At 47.5% G+C, this 21,067-nt stretch overlaps 1 protein-coding gene across 1 annotated transcript in view; it reads left to right on the plus strand.

Moving 5' to 3' along the window:
- BFSP1 (beaded filament structural protein 1) overlaps positions 1–21,067 on the plus strand; it is a 41,458-nt gene that overhangs the window by 12,663 nt on the left and 7,728 nt on the right. Inside the window, exons 3-5 of the mRNA XM_060611635.3 lie at positions 5,520–5,615; positions 8,432–8,524; positions 13,152–13,259. Of these exons, the coding sequence (XP_060467618.3) occupies positions 5,520–5,615; positions 8,432–8,524; positions 13,152–13,259 (297 nt within the window). The remainder of the gene's footprint in view (positions 1–5,519; positions 5,616–8,431; positions 8,525–13,151; positions 13,260–21,067) is intronic.

The raw sequence follows: 21,067 nt of genomic DNA on the forward strand, positions 1-21,067 counted from the left end.
GCTGATTGGATGCTGGATTTGAGGCTGGGTAAAGATACAGACAGTGGGTTTTTAAAGGGATTTCTGGCATCCCTGTGACTGGGTTGGCAAGGCTGATTCTTCAGAGGCACGCTGGACTCTAGTTATTTCTCTAGTTTCTTTCTCAAAAAGTGGTTTAGATCAGCGATTCTGAAATTTCCATGTCCACCAGCAGCACCTGGAGGGCTTGTTAAAATACACATTTCTGGGGCGCCTGGGTGGCGCAGTCGGTTAAGCGTCTGACTTCAGCCAGGTCACGATCTCGCGGTCCGTGAGTTCGAGCCCCGCGTCAGGCTCTGGGCTGATGGCTCGGAGCCTGGAGCCTGTTTCCGATTCTGTGTCTCCCTCTCTCTCTGCCCCTCCCCCGTTCATGCTCTGTCTCTCTCTGTCCCAAAAATAAATAAAAAACGTTGAAAAAAAAATTAAAAAAAAAATACACATTTCTGGGTCCTGACTGCAGAAATTCTGACCCAGTACATCTGGGATCTGCCAGATATTTTACACCCCGAATCATTGTACACTTCTCATTTTCCCTCATCATCGGTAACCACACTTCAAGAACCACTAGGTCTCAAACACATGCAGCATCAGGGTTGGAATGTTTTCTAACATTAGACTATTGACCCAGCGTCTCGATTCGGAAAGAATCTAGATGCTTCTGCTGGTGGAGCTTTTGAAAATGCAGCTGACAGCATCCAAAGCATAATAAAAACACCAGCGTCCACACATTTCTGAGTTCTGGTGCAAACAAAAGAAAACACTTCCAAACGAATTTTCCTCAACATACCAGCAACTGCACATTCCAGAGGTACCTACTCACCTTTGGGAATTTGGGGGACGGTTTATCAGATGACTGTCCTCAAATCAGAAGAATGTGCGTGCAGAGGCATCTGTATAATCCCTATTTTAAGGGCAAATATTGGCTAGCCTTTGTTATCACCACGAGCAGCTTTAAAGGCTTGGCTGATGGAAGCTGAGAGTGGTTGTTTGGGCACCATCCTAAGAGGGAGATGTGGAAAGAAAGGCAGGCACCTTGCAGGATGGGGTCAAGACTCAGCACTTAACTCTTGACTAGTAGAGACAGATTCTAGTCCTGTTGTTTCCCGGTAACTTCCGTTAACTAGCTGCATGACCCACTGGTTGATCTGGCCTCAGCCTGGCCATCTATAAGGAGAGACTCTAGTTTCTGAGCTGCGATTGGCAGAGCCCACAGGCCCATGGAGCTGCTGAGGGGCCTCTGAGGGAAGAGGGTTGCTGGATGGACCCCACTGTGGTCATGCTGTTCCAGAAACACGTCTCTGCATTGCCGCTATGCAATGACATCCTGGGATATTTTGTGGGAAGGATGACACATGTGACTTAACAAACGCTTGAGGACCAATGATCTCGGGGTCCTCTCTATTTCTAAAAGTGTGAGTGTTCGATCCCTTTATAAGTAATGACACAAAGTGTCCTTGAAACCGTATTCCCTGTTCTTCAGCTCTGGTGACTGTGGGTCAATCATGGATGAGTTTTTGGTAAAAATGAAGATGCGTGAGAATTCTCTGTCCTGCTTCCTCCTCAGCAGTCTTAAGAGGGGGGTATGGTGAGAGGCTGGGGATGAGATTAGTGGGTAGGGAGGGTAGAAAGATATCCAGAAGGACCAGTTCAAGGTCTTCCACCAACTCTGTCCCAGATTGAGCCCTGCCCAATCACTTCCACAGCAAACCCCTGCTCCTGAAGGGGGTACAGCTGCATCCCCAAACACTTTGATCCTCCTTCCCATCATTGTGGTCTTATTAGGACGATCAGTCAAGATGGTGGTCTTGTGACCCATGATGGCCATCACAGCCCTCTCCCAGAACTGAAGAGACACAGAGATGAATTCATTGGCAGCTGGGTCATCCTGAGGGCGGAGCCATTACCTCCTGCTGTTTAGATTCCCAGGACTGTCCTGCTTTCTGTCTTTCTTGAGCCCCGGCTGCCTTCCCTTTGGTGTCTGTAAGTTATCCTGGCTCTGTCTGGTTCCTCAGCCCTTTCCCATTGCTGGACAGTCACCCAGGCTTTCTTTGCCCCATGCTTTCTCTCTCAGAGGGGCTTCGCTAGGCTCAGGTGATAATTCTGGGTAGTTCAGAGAGCCAGTCACCAGGGCCTCCAAGGGACCTGCCCACTTGCCCTGGGGAATTAACACCTTGATTGTATAAGGGCATATTCGTTACTGTCCCTGGGACACAGGATTTGAGGGCCCATCGTTAAGTCCTGAGGACAGAGCTCATCAAAAGTCAGTGAACGATCAGATCAATTCATTAATCAAAAGAATGAGCCCAGAAACTGAACACCCATAGTTAGATTGCACATGAATTTAGTTCAGACCGTTCAGAGTTCAGAGCCCTGTACCTGGGAACATGCATTCTTGTCTTGTAATTTGGTTCATTCTTTTACTTCTGATTAGGAAAAAAAAGACTTCAGACCCTGTTTCGGTCTCCCAAAGGGTGCGATTTTCCCCTATGCTGTTGTGTCTGCCAGTGGGCAGCGGAGGCCGGCTCCAGGGCCAAAGAGTGAGAGGAGCCTTGGGGAAAGCAGAGGAGTCTAGGGGCAGTGGGCAGGGGGCCAGCTCTAGGCTGGGGTCCTTCCCTCCTTCTGTCTGAGGGTTCCTTGCCTGCTTGCTCAGTGTTGGCCTCCCTGGTACCCATAGAGGGACTTCAGATTCTTCCAAGGGAAGGATTTAGTAACTGGAAATTAGAGGAAAGACACTGGGGACATTCCCCGCCCCCCAGGCAGAAACCTGGAGGAGATACCGAGGAAGAATGAGATTCTCCTTTGTGCCTAAAATTAATCCTGTAGAGCTGCGTTGTCCAGCTGAGGAACCACCAGCCACGTATGCTGGGGAGTGATTGAAACACAGGGAGTTCAAATCACAATGTGTTGTAAGTATAAAATATAAGCCAGGTTTCAAAGACCTTGCCTGAAAAAAAAAAAAGGATGTAAAATATCTCATTAATAACTTTTAAATATTGATTACAGTGGCGCCTGGGTGGCTTAGTTGGTTAAGTGTCCGACTCGTGATTTTGGCTCAGGTTATGATCTCACAGTTCATGGGATCGAGCCCCACATTGAAGTCTGTGCTCACAGCGTGGAGTCTGCTTGGGATTCCCTCTCTCCCTCTGTGCCCCTCCTCTGCTCATGCATACATGCTTTCTCTCTCTCTCAAAATAAATAAACTTAAAAAAAAAAGTGTTTACATGATGAAAAGACAATATGTGGGGTATATTGGGTGTAATAAAATATATTACTAAAATTACTTTCACCCATTTCTTTTTATTTTATTCCATGTAGCTACCAGAAATTTTTAAAATTATGCCCGAGACTTGGACAGTGCTGTATTAGGATAGCTTATTTCATTTTTACTTGCATAAACCCTATGCAAACAGGAATGCTTTAAGATGCATTTCTGATGTTTGCCAACTGACCCAGTTGATTTTGTAGAACTCTGAAGTTCTTTTAAGAGAAACTCAAAGTTATTTTTGGTAGATAAAATACCCTCAGAAGTTCGAGTTGGGTGGGGATTAACTGCTCCCCTACAATTTTGCTCAAGTTTCGGACCAAATTCACACAGGCACATATTTCTTTTTTTCCCTTCTTCTTTTTTTAATGTTTATTTCATTTTTGAGAGAGAGAGAGTGAGCGTGAGCAGGAGAGGGGCAGAGAGAGGGAGACACAGAATCTGAAATAGGCTCCAGGCTTCGAACTGTCAGCACAGACCCAACGTGGGGCTTGAACTCACGAAGCCGCGAGATCATGACCTGAGCCGAAGTCAGAGGCTTAACCGACTGAGCCACCCAGGCGCCCCGGGCACGTATTTCTTAAGTAAACATTTTCATACAGCCTGTTTTCTAGTCTCACGAAGTCCCAGCTCTCCCACATGGCAGTTGCTGACACAGCACTTTGCATGAAAAGCTCATTCAAAGCAGGTGATCCTTTGGAGTCAGAAACCTGATATCTTTATTGTTAGCCTCCAACAATCAAAATCTTCCTATGCCAGTCATCTTTTATAGGAGTGATGAAGGAATCAAGTGCCTTTCTGAGGAGTGCAGGCCAAAGGCCTCCCTGGAATCTAAACCCTATTTGTGCAAAAGTGGGATTTGTCTCAAAATACCTGGGCCCTTGCACATGTTGACTGTTGTAACTCTGTTCACACGAGGGTGGACAGTGTCTTAAATATGTTAGCCAACCACCTATCTGCCTTTGTTAATGAAAGCCGATTGCTACCATTCATGCTTTTTAAAAAGTCATTAATAAGTCAGTAAAAATTCCCTCAGCAAGACCTCAGGTATTGGCAGTTGACATTGCAGGGGGGTCTCAGGAGAGTGACAGTCTTGAGGAACCCAAGCAATGCTCACCTATAATAGCGTGCTGGACCCAAGGGACACTCAACCTGTAATACTACACTGGACTGCGGTAGCATTAAGGCAGTTCCAGCCATCACAGCACTGTCCTATTAAGAGCACAGTAATCCGGGGCGCCTGGGTGGCTCAGTCAGTTGAGCATCTGATTTCGGCTCAGGTCATGATATCACAGCTCGTGAGTTCGAGCCCTGCGTTGGGCTCTGTGCTGATAGCTCAGAGCCTGGAGCCTGCTTTGGATTCTGTGTCTCCTTCTCTCTCTGCCCCTAACCTACTCGCATTCTTTCTGTCTCTCTCAAAAATAAATAAACATTAAAAAAAAAAAGAGTATAGTAATCCAACCTATTTGGTTCATCCAAACAAGATCAATGAGATAAAAGTCGGTGAACTATCACAATGTTTGATGAGGACACTCAGCCTTGTGTCATACATGTAACTTCCCACTTTAAAGGAATAAACAGCATTCACCACAGCAATCATTCTAAAAAATATGCATATTGTATTAAAGAAACATCGTATCAGAGTAAGTGTCAGCAGTACTTGGGAGAAAACTATTAAAACGAAGGTTTCATCGTTAACGGAAAATTCTTTCTCAGTCTTAGAAACTCAACTTACTGATGCTGAGATATAGAACAGATATATAGCTGTAACTTAAATTTTAAGGCTGTTGGTATGTAAATATATGCTAATTTTCTCCCCGATCTTTTAGGGAAAATCTTTGCAACCCTGACACTATTGACATTTTGGGCTGGAGAATTCTTTGTCGTGTGGGGCGTGTATTGTAAGATATTGCGCAGCACTCCTGGCCTCTACCTACTAGATGCCCGTAATCACACCCCACCGCCCAAGTGGTCACAATTGAAAATGTTTCCAGATATTACTAAATGTCCCTTTGGGGGTAAGAAACTCAATCTCTGTTGAGAACTGCTGTTCTTGACCAGAATCAGTGGGCTCACCCAATGCCTTATTGGAAATGTGGAATCTTAGACACTCTTCCAGACCTACAGAACAGGAATCTGTGTTTTAATAAGACCCCAGCAGGTCCATGTGCTCATATGCCCGGCCGATTTCACACCCATGTATCCCTGCCTCCACGTGTGGCTCCCTTTCTCATTGCAGGAAGCTGATGAAGCCTTACTGCATAACCTGCGCCTTCAGATCGAAGCCCAGTTTCTGCAGGACGATATCAGTGCAGCAAAGGACAGGTACAAAAAGGTAACTGTGACCCTTCTGAAGCCCGTCCCTCAGATAACCTGGTTTGGGTTTGGCCAGACAAGTCCAGGGCACTCGTGGCTGAAACATGAGCCTGCTATCGTGGGTTACTTTTGTGTGGATTGCTCCTGAACCAAGGGGGCGATGGGTTGGTTGCTGGATGGCACTCAGGGAGCCAGACATATGTAGAGGAGGAGTCAGTAATGTGTGCGTTGAGGGGAGGGAACTGATGTCCGTTTCTTACGTTACAAAGTTATCGTACATAGATCCGTCTCGAGTGAGCTAGGATCTGTCCGTTGTTTCGGCTCAAAAAACGCAGAAATACAGAAAATGCGATGTAGCTATTTATTAGCCCTGCCTCTAAGCCAGTTAGTTGAGGGAGCACACGGCATTCAGGAGCTTCTTCTCAGGAAGCATTCCTCTCTGCCTCCCGCCTCTGCTAGCTGCTCACAGGCCTGACTTTGGGGGGCTTTAGCGTACTGGAAAGATCAAATCCTGGAGCTGTGTAACCATGGGCGAGTGCCGTCCCCACTCTGTGTTGCTTCATCTTCAAAATGCGGATGCCAGACTCTCCTTCTGCACAGCTGTGTGGTTAACTGAGTGTAGCAGACCTGTGAGCCTGGCCGTGGTCCCGGGGGCTGACCTCTCCAGTGGGCTGTGGCCTCCCTCCACCTGCCAGTATCTGCCGCTGGGCCTCCGGACGCTCGCCAGGCAGTGGAGGGTGGCTGTGCCTCATGGCAGGTGTTGGGGAACTAATGCCGCGGGAGCAGCTTCAGCCAGTGACGGATGCACATTGTTGGATTCTTACCCTAGCTCCCTCTTACCTGCTGTTCTGCGTGACTCCCAGGATCCCCAGCTGGCCTGAGCGCCAGGCGCCCATAGGGGTAACTTACCTGGTAACATTCTTATTGGCTGCCTTGCCTTTCCTGTCTCACTTCTCCCTCCAATAATGTTTCCTGGCATCTTCATCCAAATGAACTGTTTGCACTCAGACCCTTCTTTCGGGGCCTATATCTGAGCCGACTCAGGGTGCTATATAACAAAGTACCACCAACTGGTTGGCTTTATACACAACAGAGATTCATTTCTTACCATTCTAGAAGCCAGCACACTGAAAGCAGGGTGCCAGCCAGCATTCCCAGGTTCTGGTGAGGGCCCTCTTCTTCGCTTGCCGATGTCCCCCTATCACTGTGTGCTCACCTGGGCTTTTCCTGATATCAGCTCTTTGAATTTTTTTTAAATCTTTTTTTAATGTTTATTTTTGAGAGAGAGAGAGAGAGAGAGAGAGAGAGAGCGAGCAGGGGAGGAGCAGAGAGAGAGGGAAACACAGAATCCAAAACAGGCTCCAGGCTCTGAACTGTCAGCACAGAGCCCCACACTGGGCTTGAACTCACAGACCGTGAGATCATGACCTGAGCCGAAGTCGGATGCTCAACTGACCGAGCCACCCAGGTGCCCCTCGCTCTTTGGTGTCACTTATAAGGGCACTAATCCTGTCCTGGGACCCCATCCTCACGACCACATCTAAATCTAGTTATTTCCCAAAGGCCCACCTCCAAACCCCATCCCACTGGGGGTTGGGGCTTCAATATGTGACGTTTGGAGGGACACAACATTCTGTGTCTTTCTGCTTCTGGGGAAACTGATGCACTGTGGTAGTATAGGTGAGACACCGGGTACAGCCTGGAGCCTGGTGAGTGCTGAGTAGTGTTAGACTCTCTTCCTGCCTCAGTGTGGACCTGTCTCAGCACAATGGGAGGCCCCGTTACTCATACTGAAGGGGTCCCCTTCCCTATGGTGTTCCTCTGCTTTTCTACCAGGCCTGGCCTGTTTCCTCCCCCCACCACTTCGAGGCTGTTTAGAACAATGATAATAATAAGAGCTCAGACTGTGAAGCTTTTGTGCATTATCTCGTTGGTCCCAACAGCAGCCTCCTGAGATAGTGTCTTAGGGTGGGCTGCCTACGAGGAGAGCCCAAGTGGTGATTTTCGTGCGATTGCTGTATTAGTGGTGAGCTCCCAGGAGGAGAGGAGGGGGAACGGGGCACGGGGGTAGGAGCTGAGCAAAGGTGTGGGATTAGCTGGAGTATGGTTCAGCTTGATCCCACGGGGGGCTCTGCAACATGAATCACTCACTCCACAAGGTTGGTCCCACTTTGAGGCAAGAAGGTTGGCCTTTTGTCCTCCTGTGCCAGAGAGTCATTGGTCTGGGGTGGGGGTGAGGTGGGATTGGGGGGGCATTGCTTCCTGGACAAGATGGCCATTGTCTGGAGGAGGGCAGTTCTCTGCACTGTGCCATCAGCCCTCATGCACGGAGCTGGGCACAGGTGTTCTTTCTGCTGGGAAGGGGGATCAGGACCCCCCCTCCAGATCGTTAGTCCTCCTATATGGAAGAACCTGAATTTTGGGAGATTTAAATTGCTTACCTGAGGCCACACACAGCTAGTAAGTGATTTAGTCTGGGACCATCCTTGGAAGCACTGCCCTGTTCTGGGGTCAGAAAGGGTCTTTTGTACTCTGCAGGGTCTCTCTGCCCCCACCTCTGCTTTCTCTTGTAGTTTTGCCATCCTGGGCTCTAGGAAGACCAGCAGCAAAAGCATCCATGTAACGGAGGGGAAATGGCGAGATCGACAAGCCTCTTTATTTGTCTTCTTGTTCTTGTGAAGATTAAAGGGAGTGTGAAGTGTCCACACGGGTCTTGGTCTGTCCTGTCTGTGATGGTGAACATGTGAAAGCATTCATCCCTGGGGTCACCTGGTCCTGGAGGCAAGACCTCAAGGAGCCCAAGTTTTAATGAGAATGCTTTCCTTCCCCCAACAGAATCTTCTGGAAATTCAGACCTATGTCACCATCCTGCAGCAGATTGTCCAGACCACCCCTCAAGCATCTGCCATTACAAGTGGGATGAGGGAGGTAAGAATCAGAGCCCAGTCTGCAGGGAGAGCATACCTGGGGAGGGCGCCTACACCCACAACGACCTAGTTTAGCAGAGACTCAGGTAAGGCTTCAGGTCAGGTCCGACTGGGCACCGAGCCGCATTCCCTGGTCACGCTCTCGCTCTGCATTTGCCTTTGAGGTTTACCCTTCCCTGCTTTCACTCAGACTGGGAACAATTTAGGCATCTGAGGACACAAACTGTGTCCCTGACCATTGTCTTAGGCATTTCCTCTTGAGAATTTCAGGCTGTTCTTCCTTGCGTAGTTCGTAAGAAACTGCCAGACTGTTTCCCAAGGCGGTTTGCATGGTTGCAGCCCATCAACGATGAGTATGTGAGCGTTTCTGTTGTTTTGCGTCCTTGCCAGCACTGGGGATGTCAGGTTTTTATTCTGTTTGTGCTTTTTGCTCATCTAACAGGTGTGTTGTGTATCTCACTGTGGTTTTAACTGGGTCCCCCAATGACTCATGATGTTGAGCCTCTTTTCGTGGGCTTATTTGCCATCCATGTATCTTTTTTGTGGTATCTGATCCAGTCTTTTGCCCATTTAAAAAAAGTGTTTTCTTTTCTTATTCTCCTTATCAATTTGACCGTAAATTTTGAATACAGAGAGACCCAGACAGTACGTGGCTGTATTTTCAAGGTTGGCCTCTGTTAATGATTATGTAAGTTTGTGGAATGAAAACTACTGTGGAAAAAAAATAGAGATTACAGAGGCTGATTTTTTTTAATGTGAATTTGGATGTAAAAGCCTTTTTAAAAATTTTTTAAATTTATTTTATTTAAAAAAAATTTAATATTTCCTTATTTTTGAGAGAGAGAGACAGAGCATGACCGGGGGAGGGGCAGAGAGAGAGGGAGACACAGAATCCCAAGCAGGCTCCAGGCTCTGAGCTGTCAGCACAGAGCCCGATGTGGGGCTCAAACCCACAAACCGTGAGATCATGACCTGAACTAAAGTTGCATGCTTAACTGACTGAGCCACCCAGCGCCCCACTTTTTTAAAAAAGTTTTTAAATATTTAGTTTTGAAAGAGCGAGAAAGAGGGAGAGCGAGAGAGAGTGGGGGAAGGAGACACAGAAAACGAAGCAGGCTCCAGGCCCTGACCTGTCAGCACAGAGCCTGACATGGGGCTCAAACTCATAAGCTGTGAGATCATGACCTGAGCCAAAGTCCGATGCTTAAAACCGACTGAGCCACCCAGGTGCCCCCTCATTTCTGATAGAATGTTCCACATTCCTTCACTGAGCTCTCTAGCTGCTGACGTCGTGTTTTCCTAATGTGGTTTAGTGGATTTTTTGATGCATAACACGAGACATGTAAAAATAAACTGACAATAATGCAGATTAAAACAAAAATGTCATGGTGCCCCTTCTCCAGAGGTTGTGGTAGGTTGTTACAAGGTTTGGGGGACTGGTCAACTGGTGAGATTCTGTTATTCTGCAAGGACGACTTGGGACAGTGGTGCTCATACCCACTGACATTTGGAATCACCTGGAAGTCTGTCCAGACCACACCCCAAGTCAATTAATCAGCTGCCTGGCAGGTGGAGCCCTGCCTCAGTCATTTAGAAACTCCCAGGGCAGCGTGTAGACAAGCTCCAAACTTGTGGGCCAGGGGAGCTGGCTGCTTGGGTCTTTTTGTTTTAACTTAATATTTCTTTATAACAAAGCCAAAGAAATCCCAAAGCTTCCTTTGGAAGACACTTTATTTTTTAAAAATGTTTATTTATTTTTGAGAGAGGGAGGGCACAGGAGGGTGGGAGTGGTGGGAGGGTGGGTAACAGGGAAGGGGGAGGGGGAGGAGGAGGGACAGAGAGAGAGAGAAAGAGAGAGAGAGAGAGAGAGAGAGAGAGAGAGAGAGAGAGAATTCCAAGCAGGCCCTGAGCTATCAGCGTGAAGCCCGACCCAGGGCTTGATCTCATCAACCAACATGAGGTCATGACCTGAGCCGAAATCAAGAGTTGGATGCTTAATTGACTGAGCCACCCAGGTGCCCCAGAAGACACTTTAAAACTCTGCTGAATAACATCTGTGAGGTAGGAAAGTTGCTTGTTTTGGCCTCCATGGGGATATTCTTGTCCACATCACCCATCAGTGACCATTTCAGGTGACTGCTCTCCATAGTTGATATAACTGAGGCTTCTAGAAGGACCTAAAATAGCTTCTCTTGAAGCCTTAATTTTTTTTTTTGTCAGAGGTTTCTTTCCAGATACCTTATTTATATTGTGCAAATTCATGCCCCCCCGCCCCTCCCCGCCCCCCCCCCCCCCCCCCAGTTCAAAGCTCTTTTACACCAAACACACTTTTTAAATCATGCATCTATATTCTTGTAACAAAATTCTTCTGAGTTGTAAGAATATAGAGACTGTCTGGACAGTCTGAGAGCTTCAGTGATCGTCAGTGATCTTTGCCTCATCTGGAAGCTGGTCAGAAATGCAGAATCTCCAGCCTGAGTGCAGACCCCCCTGAGTAAGAATCTTCCTTTAGCGAGACCCCCCAAAGATTCACATTACAGATGGAGAAGCACAGATTTAGAAAGCACCACGTTCTTTATTACTCTTAGCCTAAAAATTCTATATGTGAGATAGATGGTCCCTTTCAGGTTTGTCTGACTGACTCTTGTTACTTAAAAAATGTGTTAAGTCACCTTTGCAAAATGAGGCTATAATTAGTGTCGTTTCCTAGGACAGCAGGTCAATGGTTAATGTGTCAGTAAAGCATAATGTCAGTGCCCTCTAGCTAGAGGCCACTGAGGACGCACCTATGGTCAAATAAAGCCGGGTGTATTATTCACTGCAGCAAAGGAGTGTGTCCCCTGGGGACTTGCAGGGTGTCTCAGAGGAGGAGGGATGTGTGAGAGGATCGAGGCCTGTGGTGGGTAATTCGAGGGGAGGGATCAGCTAAGCAGGGCTCTGCTCTGGGTTGGATGCCCTCAGGAGAGGGCTGGTCCTATGACTGAGTATCCTGATAATTTGTACCTAGGAGGGTATACTTGGTAATCAAGCAGCATCGCTTGTTACTGGGGCGGGGGTGGGGGGGTGGGAGCGGGAAACGTTTGGTCATTTTTGTGGGTGCCTAGACACAGGACGGTCTTGTTTCTTTCTCATTCCGCCATGGTCCCAGTGGTGACATCTTCAGATGTGGGGAGGGGGCATCCTCTATAAGTTTGTAAGTAGGGAGCACCACGGCCTGGCAGTTAGTGCCAGCTGCCAGCAGCCAGGCTGTCTTTCTTCCTTTTCAATGAATATCCAAGGGTCTATTGTGCGTGAGACACTCCCGCTGTGGGTTGGAGGGAGCAGGGGTGTATGATGAGTGGGAGCTGGGCATTGAGGAGAGATAGGGCCAGACAAGCGGGCAGGCCCCTGGCAAGGAGGTGGTGCAATGTATTTGCACTTTGTCTGCCTCTATCCCGAGGCCGCAGGCCTAGAATTTGCAAAGTGTGGCATAGATGCATATCTTCCACACACTGGTGCTCAGAGTCTGAGTCCCCCTCTACCCCCCGCTACCCCTTCGTCTGCGCCTTTGAGGCAGGGAGGTGGGGACTGAAACACAGAGAAACAAAGAGGACAGAGATAGAGAAGCCGACTGAGAGACACAGGTAAAGAGACACAGAGATGGACTGAGAGAAAACATGCCTCCATGCACCGAGAAACACAGGAGCACACCAGCCCTGGAGTGAGCACACAGCTGAGGAGGGCCGTCTGCAGTTAGGTCTCTGGTTTCCCCTTCTCCCTGGGCTCAGGGACAGACAACAGAGCCCTATGAGAGGCTGCATCCCCAGCTTCCCTTTTGCGGAGGAGGAAGCACCTTGTCCGGAATCTTTTAGCCAGTGTATGGCACATGCAGTCTGAAATGTGGGTCTCGTAGCATTTATGGTTCAGACGCTGAAGACAAAGTGGAAAGGCATTAACTAAGGGCGGCCACTGGGGGCCTGTCTTAGTCAGCTCAGGCTGCTGTAACAAGCAGCACAGATGGGGCAGCTCACACAACAGACATTTGTTTCTCATGCTTCTGGAGGCTGAAAGTCCAAGATCAGGCTGCTGGCAGATTCAGTTCTTTTTTTCTTCTTTTAACTTTATTTGTATTTTGGGAGAGAGACAGAGAGAGCAGGGGAGGGGCAGGGAGAGAGAAACAGATCCCAAGCAGGCTCCACACAGTTAGCTCAGAGCCTACCTTGGGGCTCGAACTCACGAACCATGAGATCACGACCTGAGCTAAAATCAAGAATCAGACATTTAACCAACTGAGCCACCCAGGTGCTCCCAGATTCAGTTCTTGATGAGGGCCTGCTTCCTAGTTTGTAGACAGCTGCCTTCTTGCTGTGTCCTCACATGGTCTTTCCTTGGTGCATCTTGGAAAGAGAGAGCACTCTGGTGTCTCTTCCTTTTCCTATAAGGACACTAATCCCACCATGAGGGCCCCATCCTCATGACCTCATCTAGATCTAATCACCTCCTCAAGGCTCTAATTCCTAACACCATTGCATTGGGGGTCAGGGACTGAGCAGATGAATTTGGGTGGGGTGGGGAGGATACCCTTTTCCCTCTGGATTTGCTCACACATCAAGTGCATGGGAGTGCTGAGTCTGGCTTTCTTTGTGCAGGAGAAGCTCCTGACGGAACGAGAAGCCGCTGTCCTGCAGAGCCAGCTGGAGGAGGGCCGGGAGGTAGTGTCCCTTCTGCAGGCACAGAGAGCCGAGCTGCAGGCCCAGGTAGGGTGTCACACTCTCGTGTCCACTGCTCGCCGTTGGGCATTCCCACCACACATGTCAATAGGGTTCTACAACACATTTTATTCAGGTGTCAAGTGCATGCAGAAAAGTGTACAAGTATCCATCTGAGGGAATTCTCACGAGTGTCACATGCCTGTGTATCCAGTGCTCAGAGCCAGAAACAGGCCATCCTGAGTAGCGTGACCAGCTATGCTGCTTTAAGTGAGGATTTCCCAGGATGCAGGACTTTCAATGCCCGGACTGGCCAAGTTCTGGGCAAACAGGAACCATGGTTCATGCTATTCCCAGGCCCCTCAGGGGTTCCCCTTGTGCCCACTTTGAGTCACCACCACTCCCCACCAAGGGTAAGGCTGTCCTGACTCCTGCACAATTGATCCGTTTTGCCTGCTTTAACCTTATCCTTAAAAATAAGAAGAGATGGACACATATTGGGATTTCTATCCTCCAATCTATGCTTCCTGTTTCTCTTTTCATGACCTAAAATCTCCCCTTTGGAATTTGATTACAGGCGTGGGAAAGGGTGGTCATGTCAGTGTTTGCCTCCCCTCAGGATTCATTCGTATAAAGCTCCCATTTCTACCCCTCCCCCCCCCTTTTTTTTGGCAAAGCTTAATCTGAAAACTAAAGTCACCGGAAGAATGCTCTCCTGTTTCTGTGGCCTTCCTTCTTGGTTAGTGAGCTTCGTGGTTCACACCCCTGATTCCTTCCAGTTTGCTTTCTCTCATTACTATCCTGTTGTAATGGGAGACATTGGGTTAGAATACTAAACCTTCATATACTGTGCAACTACATTCCTAAATCAAAAAATAAATGGACATTTGGTTTGACAAGTACACATGAAGGGACAAGAGAAGAAAAAGTTTGGACTATTTAGGAAACCTGGAACATTTATATGTTATATGTTACTCTGTCTCTATCCAATGTCTGCAAAATCAAAAAAAGTTAACACCACACAGATCTGGTGCTTTTGTAGGTATTCAGTGCCCTCCAGATCTGCCCGGGGTTTCATGAGGGGACCATTGAGTTCCAGAATCTTCATTTCTGCCCCACCACACACTGTCACTATGCAGCAACTCTCAGGGGCCACTGAAAGCAAACCAGGGTCTGGTGATTGTCTCCCGAGGTAAAAATCACAGCTCGAGAAATCAAGTACTGCCCTTAAAACTCATCCTTTCATGGCAAACCACGGGTCGGGGACCAGATGCACCATTTTGGTGACTTGGTAATTTGTGGCTTCCTCTGAGGCCCTGGAAGAATGGAGTGAGAGTGAGTGAATGTGTGTGTGCGTGCACATGCATGTACATATATGTGTTTATGTGTGTAGACGTACATGTGTGTATGTGTATATGTGTGTGCATGTTGTGTACTATATATATGTCTATATTCATATATGTGTATATATGCATGACTTTGTATGAACGTACGTGTGCACGTGTTTATGTATATATGTGTGTATGTATGCGTGCACGTGTGTGAATGAGAGATTGGAGAAGTGGATGCAAGCCCACTGGTCCTAGAGACTGGTGTTTTCCAAACCACTGTTTACAACGTATTATTGGGTTGTAAAATGAATTCAGCAGAATTGAGTGGCATTAATAAAGAAGAAATTGACAACACTAGACTAAGAATAAGAAATAACAGAGTACATGGCATGTAACAGTGGGATTTGCTTTGTGAAACCTGTGTTTTAAATATATATGTTTGCATATTTAAATATATATATTTGCTCAAATGCATACACACATGCACACACACGTTTGTATGATGTGTATGGTTTGTGGTGTTAAATGTGGCTCTTTAAGTGGGCGTGGTGACAAAGTTGAAAACCCTGCCCTAGATACTGAGAAAATGAAAGAGCCCAGCTGATGTGGTAAATTCCTGTTCCGGGGCAAAAAGGTTTCTGTCTCTATGTACATATATGTATTTGTTGAATGTAAAAGTAAGACATTTCATGAAGGATCAACTTAGTTTCTGAGGATGTGAAATAAATCTGTCTGCTTGGCCACCTGTCCCCTTCCATAGTTGCTGCAGGAAGGCTTTTAGGTCTTGCTCTGACATTGTTGTCTCTCTAAATCGGGGATCTTCACTTTTTCTGTGCCCTGCCCCACCCCCCAGCAGTCTGGCAAAGTCCGTGGTCCACTTCTCAGAAAAATGTGAAAGGCTGTATAATAAAAATAAAGAACATATAATTAAAAGAAAACCAACTATATTGAACCAGTTATCAAAATATTACCAAATCATTTTCTATATAATAATACATGTGCTCATATTAAATACCACTAGCAGTGGGTCTAATGCAACACAAGTTGTGTTTTCTCTCGCTCCTGTCAGGAATTACTACACATGCAAGGGCTTGAAACAGTAGTCCCTTGTCTCACACTTCCATAAGTTAGAAGGCTGGGTGGGCTTGGTTGGTTTTTCTGCTCTGGGTCTCACAAGGCTGATACAAAGTTGTCGGCCGGCCTCCTTATCTGAAGGCTCTTGGTGGAGAATCTTCCAGTCTCAATCAAGTTGTTGGCAGAACTCAATTCTGTGTGCAGGTGGGATTGAGGACCCTATTTCTTGCTGGCTGTTGGCCAGGAGTTATTCTAGAAGCCGCACACATGCCTTGGCTTATGGCCATCCTCAAATCCAGCAACAGCGCATAGAATCTTTCTCAGGCATCTAATCTCTCTGACTTGTGCTTTTCAGGACTCATGTGATCAGGAATAATCTATAATAATCTCCCTATTTTTTTTAAGTCCACTGATTAAGAGCCTTAATCATATCTGCAAAGTCCCTTTTGCCATGTAACCTAACATATTCATGGGCGGAAAGCTAAGGGGCAAAGGTCATGGGGACCACAGTCTGCCTAATTAGCACTAATTAAAACACAGATGTGGCTGGGCCCACCCAAGAGTTTCTGACTCGTTCTGGGATGTGGCCCAAGAATTTGCATTTCTAGATTTCCAGCTGATGATGCTTCTGGTCTAGGAATCACACTTTGAGCACACTGGTGTAGGGGTGGGCCCTAGGTTGGGTCAGAATGTTCTACATCTGGCCTACCTTAGTCCCTGGCTTGGGGCTTTCACATCCTATTTAGGAGTCGTTCATGGCTGGCTTTTTGTTGATTTTGAAAGGTTTTAGTGACTGCCCAATAGAGTAGCTAAGCTGAGTGCTGTAAGGGAGATTTGGTGGCTTAGCCCCTCAGTAGTGCCAATGCTGTGACTAGGGACAGGGGAGGGGGGTGGGGCAAAGAGAACTCCTTGTAGCCTGAGGGCTTCAACCTGGCACAACCAAGGCATATGGTTCTGCCTGTGGTTGGAGCTTCTGATGCTTCCAGAGCCCTCCATAGCATGGTCCTTAGGGTGAGGTCCTTAAACCAGCAACATCAGCATCACCTGGGACCTTGTCAGAAATGCACATTCACAGGCCCGGCCCAGCCCAGACCTACTGAGTCAGGAACTTTGGGGTGGGGCCCAGCAATCTCTGTTTCAACAAGCCCTCCAGGTGGTTTTGCAGGCTCAAGTTTAAGAACCCTCGTCCAGGGGTACTTGGGTGGCTTAGTCAGTTAAGTGTCCGACTTCAGCTCAGGACATGATCTCACAGTTCCTGGCTTCAAGCCCACGAACTCTGTGCTGACAGCTCAGAGCCTAGAGCCTGCTTCAGATGCTGTCTGTCTCTTTCCCTCTCTCTCTGCCCCTCCCCTCTCATGCTCTGTCTCCTCAAAAATAAATAAACATTAACAAACAAACAAAACACTAGTCCAAAGGATGGAAGAAACAGCACCCTCAGTGCTGGCAACCCCTTCTTTGAAGCTAAACATAGTCCATGCATGAGACCACTGGGATGGTGCTTCCCAGAGGTGGAAGAAAAGGGACAGGCACTTCTGGCTCCCTAAATTACATTTCACTGAGAGTTTCTGAGGCAGGGACATGGAAAAAGTCATGTATTACTTGGAAAGAGTGAACCTCCCGAGTATCGTTTCTCATTAAAGTTGCCTAGCACCATCTAGTGGTAGATTTTGGGAAGACAGCATGTAATCCGTGAAGGGCACTTGATTTCTTCCGTTTCCTTCTTAAATTGTTTTTCTTTTTTTTTAATTGAAGTAAATTAGTATACAGTGTTATGTTAATTTCACGAGTACAATGTAGTGATTCAACAATTCTATGTGTCAGTGCTCATTAAGATAAGTGTACTTTTAATCCCCTTTATCTGTTTCACCCTTCCCCTCTGCCCCCTCCGCTCTGGTGACCACCAGTTTGTTCTCTGTATTTAAGACTCTGTTTTCTTTGTCTGTTTTTTTCTTTGTTTGTCCACTTACTTTGTTCCTTAAATTCCACATGTGAGTGAAATCATATGGTGTTTGTTTTTCTCTGATTTATTTCACTTAACATTATACCCTTTAGTGTATCCATGTTGTTGCAAATGGCATGACCTCTTTCTTTTTTATGGCCTGAATGGTATTCCATTGTATATGTATATACCACATACATCTTCTCCATGCATTCGTCTACTGAATGGGAGGAGATATTTGCAAATGACATATCCAATAATGGATCTATATCCAAAATATATAAAGATCTTACACAACTCAACACCAAAAAACAACTAACCCAATTAAACATGGGCAGAGGACCTGAAGAGACACTTTTCCAAAGAAGACATACAGATGACCAACAGACCCATGAAGAGATGCTCCATATCACTCATCAGCAGGGAAATGCAAGTCAAAGCCACGATGAGGTATCACCTTACACGTATCAGAATGGCTAAAATCAAAAACACAGGAAACAACAAGTGTTTGTGAGGATGTGGAGAAAAAGGAACTTGTTTCCTTTTTTCAAAAGACCTTGGACCCAAAGGAATCTGGGGGCCTAAGAGGACCGAAGCAGGAGGTCACCCGTCCAGATGGGGCTCACTGTGAGGCACTGCCAGGGTCCCATTGACCCATGCTGTGCAAAAGCAAGCCCCACAGCTGTGCTTGAACGCTGACTCCTTCGTTCATCCGTGACTGCCAAGTTCCATGTGAGGTTCAGCAAATACCGATCAGAGCATGATGTAGTTCCTGCCTGCAGCGGCTCACAGACGACCTAAACGGTCCAAGGAGAAACACAGCAGTCACTCTTGCTCAGGATGAAGTTCGGGTTGCAGCACGGCCCACACCTTCCACTTGCCTCGCTCTCCAGTCTCCATGCAGCTACTCCCCTCCAAGAAGCCCTGGGCTGGGAGTGAGATGCTCTCTCTTCTTCTCCTGACCCTCCTGTGGTTTCTGACACCTGCCCCTTGGCTCATCACGTCTCCTCTTTCTGGAAGCACCTTCTCTTCTTCAGTACCCAGGACTGGCCTTCTCTGACATCTTCCAGCACCTGAGGGTCTCCCTGTACTTTGTGATGCCCTGGGCATGTCTCTGTGACCGAGCCACCTCCCCACACTGGGCTGTGGGCTCTAAGGAGGAGCGTCCGCATCTCATTCTCAGGCAGCCAAGCTGGTGCCAAGGTTGTTCACATCAGAGATGTCTCTTTAGCCCCCTTTAAGGCAGTGAAAGTGGGGCTCTTATTATTTTTCTTGAACACCCCTCTTCTGATACCTCCCAGGGCAGGTATCCCTCCCGCAAATTCCATCAGAGGACAGCCATCACCCACCCACCCACCCACCCCCAACAGCAAACCACCAGCTCGTGAGATACACAAAAAATCATGCTTGCCCTGTAAGGTTCAAAGGTTACAGGTGACATTTTTCTAGTTTCTGATTTCCCGGTTTGTGACAATGCTTTGCTATCCCGTTTACCATTTAGAAGTTGGCTAAGTGAAGGTGCTCAGGGACGGATGGGTCTGTGCGTGGATCACCCTCAGTCTCCTCCCAGGTCTTCAGTGAGAACATGCTGGTGTTGCTTGCCTGTTGATGTGTGGGAATAGGGGGTTTTCCAAGGGCCTGGAGTGAGTGCACGTGTGTGTGTGTGTGTGTGTGTGTGTGTGCACGCACGTGTACTGCTCACCTGCAGTTGGGAGGAGGCTGACACAGGGAGGCCCATGGTTTTAGGAAGTGTCTCAGACCCTGCACAGGTGGCTCTGAATCCTGTACTTATTGGCAAGTCACTTTGTGCCTGTGTGCCTCAGTTTCCTCAAATGTAAAGTGGGTGCAGTGGCATCCCCTGCCCATATGGTTGCTGTGAGGCTCATGACTTGTTCCCAGTGAGAAGTTGCCAGCACAGACCATTGTCCCCACCCCGGGCCGGGGAACCCATACCCAAAGGGGGCAATCGATTCGCTTCACTCATAATCTTTGCTTATGTTTACTCTGTTCTGGAACACTTCAAACATATACAAAAGTGAGAGGACAGTCTCATGAGCGCCCGTACCCCCATCCTCCAACACATGGTCCCTCCTTCATCACCTGCACTCCACATACCCCCATGTGATTGTGAAGCAATCCCTGACACCAGACCATCTCATCAGGCAGTATTTCAACTGTACCTCTAAAAGATGAGGGCTGCTTTTATAGAATGTGAGGCCGTTAACCCACCTTAAACATTTTTTTTAATGTTTATTTTTGAGAGAGAGAGAGAGAGAGAGAGAGTGCACTTGCAGGGGAGGGGCAGAGAGAGAGGGAGACAGACACAGAATCTGAAGCAGGCTCCAGGCTCGAGCTGTGCTGCCGGGGCCCCAGCGTGGCCAGGGTCCCCCAGGTTTGTTCTCGGGACTGCTCCATAGAAAAGAACGTCTGACTTCAGGGTTCTTCCACTCCTGGATGGCTTCTTGTCTCTGAGATTCGAGCTTCAAAGGGGGTCTTTTAAATTCCTTATTTCCTGGAAGCATTTCCTAGAGTGTATGAACCCTGGCGTAGGTAAGAAAATGTGGCCGCACCAGGAATTAGTGGTATGCCTTGGTATTTGACATGACAGGTAACTGAATTTAAAATCTTTTTTATTTTATTTTTTTTTTAACGAGGAACAGAAACTCGATCACAGTAGCTTAAGCAGCAAAGGGTGCGCTGTGATTTTCTTTTGAAATAATTTTAGACTTCTCAAACGCTACAAAAATAGCACACAGGTTTCTCACAGACTCTTCACCCAGCTTCCCCAAATGTTAGCACCTTCGCTACCACAGAACCATGTCAGGAAATTAACGACAATACCATCCTGGTAATAGACTTGACAAACACTTCACAAATACCCCACCAACATTTTTTTCCGGTCCTGGATCCTACTTGCGATTTAGGTGTTGTGTCTCCTTAGTCTCCCCAATCTGAGATAGTCCCTGCCTTTCTCTGTCTTTGATGACTTTGATGGAATTACTTTGTGGAATGTCCCTCCTTTTGGGCTCCTCGATGTTTTTTCAGGATTAGGCTGAGGCTATGCATTTGTGGCTGGAATCCACAGGAGTGATGTGTCCTCAGTGCGTCTCATCAGGGGAGTGTCATGTGGGCATGTCTTCCTGCCGGTGATGTAACTTGGATCACTTGGTTAAAGTGGCGTCTGCTGGGTTTCTCTACTGAGAAGATACTCTTTTTTCCCCCAGAGGAGCAAGATATAAAAGGTCGTTTATGAGATTTGAGAGCAGGGTGTGGGGCAGGAACCAGGAACTTGGATCTGAGGCAGCTGCTTACTCCCTCTCTTTCTTCTCTCTCACAGGCTCTCTCATCTCTGTTTGCCTTTGCCCTTAGGCTTCATTTCTCTGCCCCTCGGGAGAATTGCCTTTGTCAGTTTCTCCATGCACGTTATGAAAGATGGCCACTCCAAAATGGCGGCCCCAAGGTTATATGAATCTGCCACCCACTTTCTGCTGTTTCTGAGATCCCTTTCCAAA

The sequence above is a fragment of the Panthera onca genome, chromosome A3 (genome assembly GCF_046562875.1).
Source record: "Panthera onca isolate mPanOnc1 chromosome A3, mPanOnc1 haplotype 2, whole genome shotgun sequence".
In the NCBI taxonomy this organism is placed as follows: Eukaryota; Metazoa; Chordata; class Mammalia; order Carnivora; family Felidae; genus Panthera; species Panthera onca.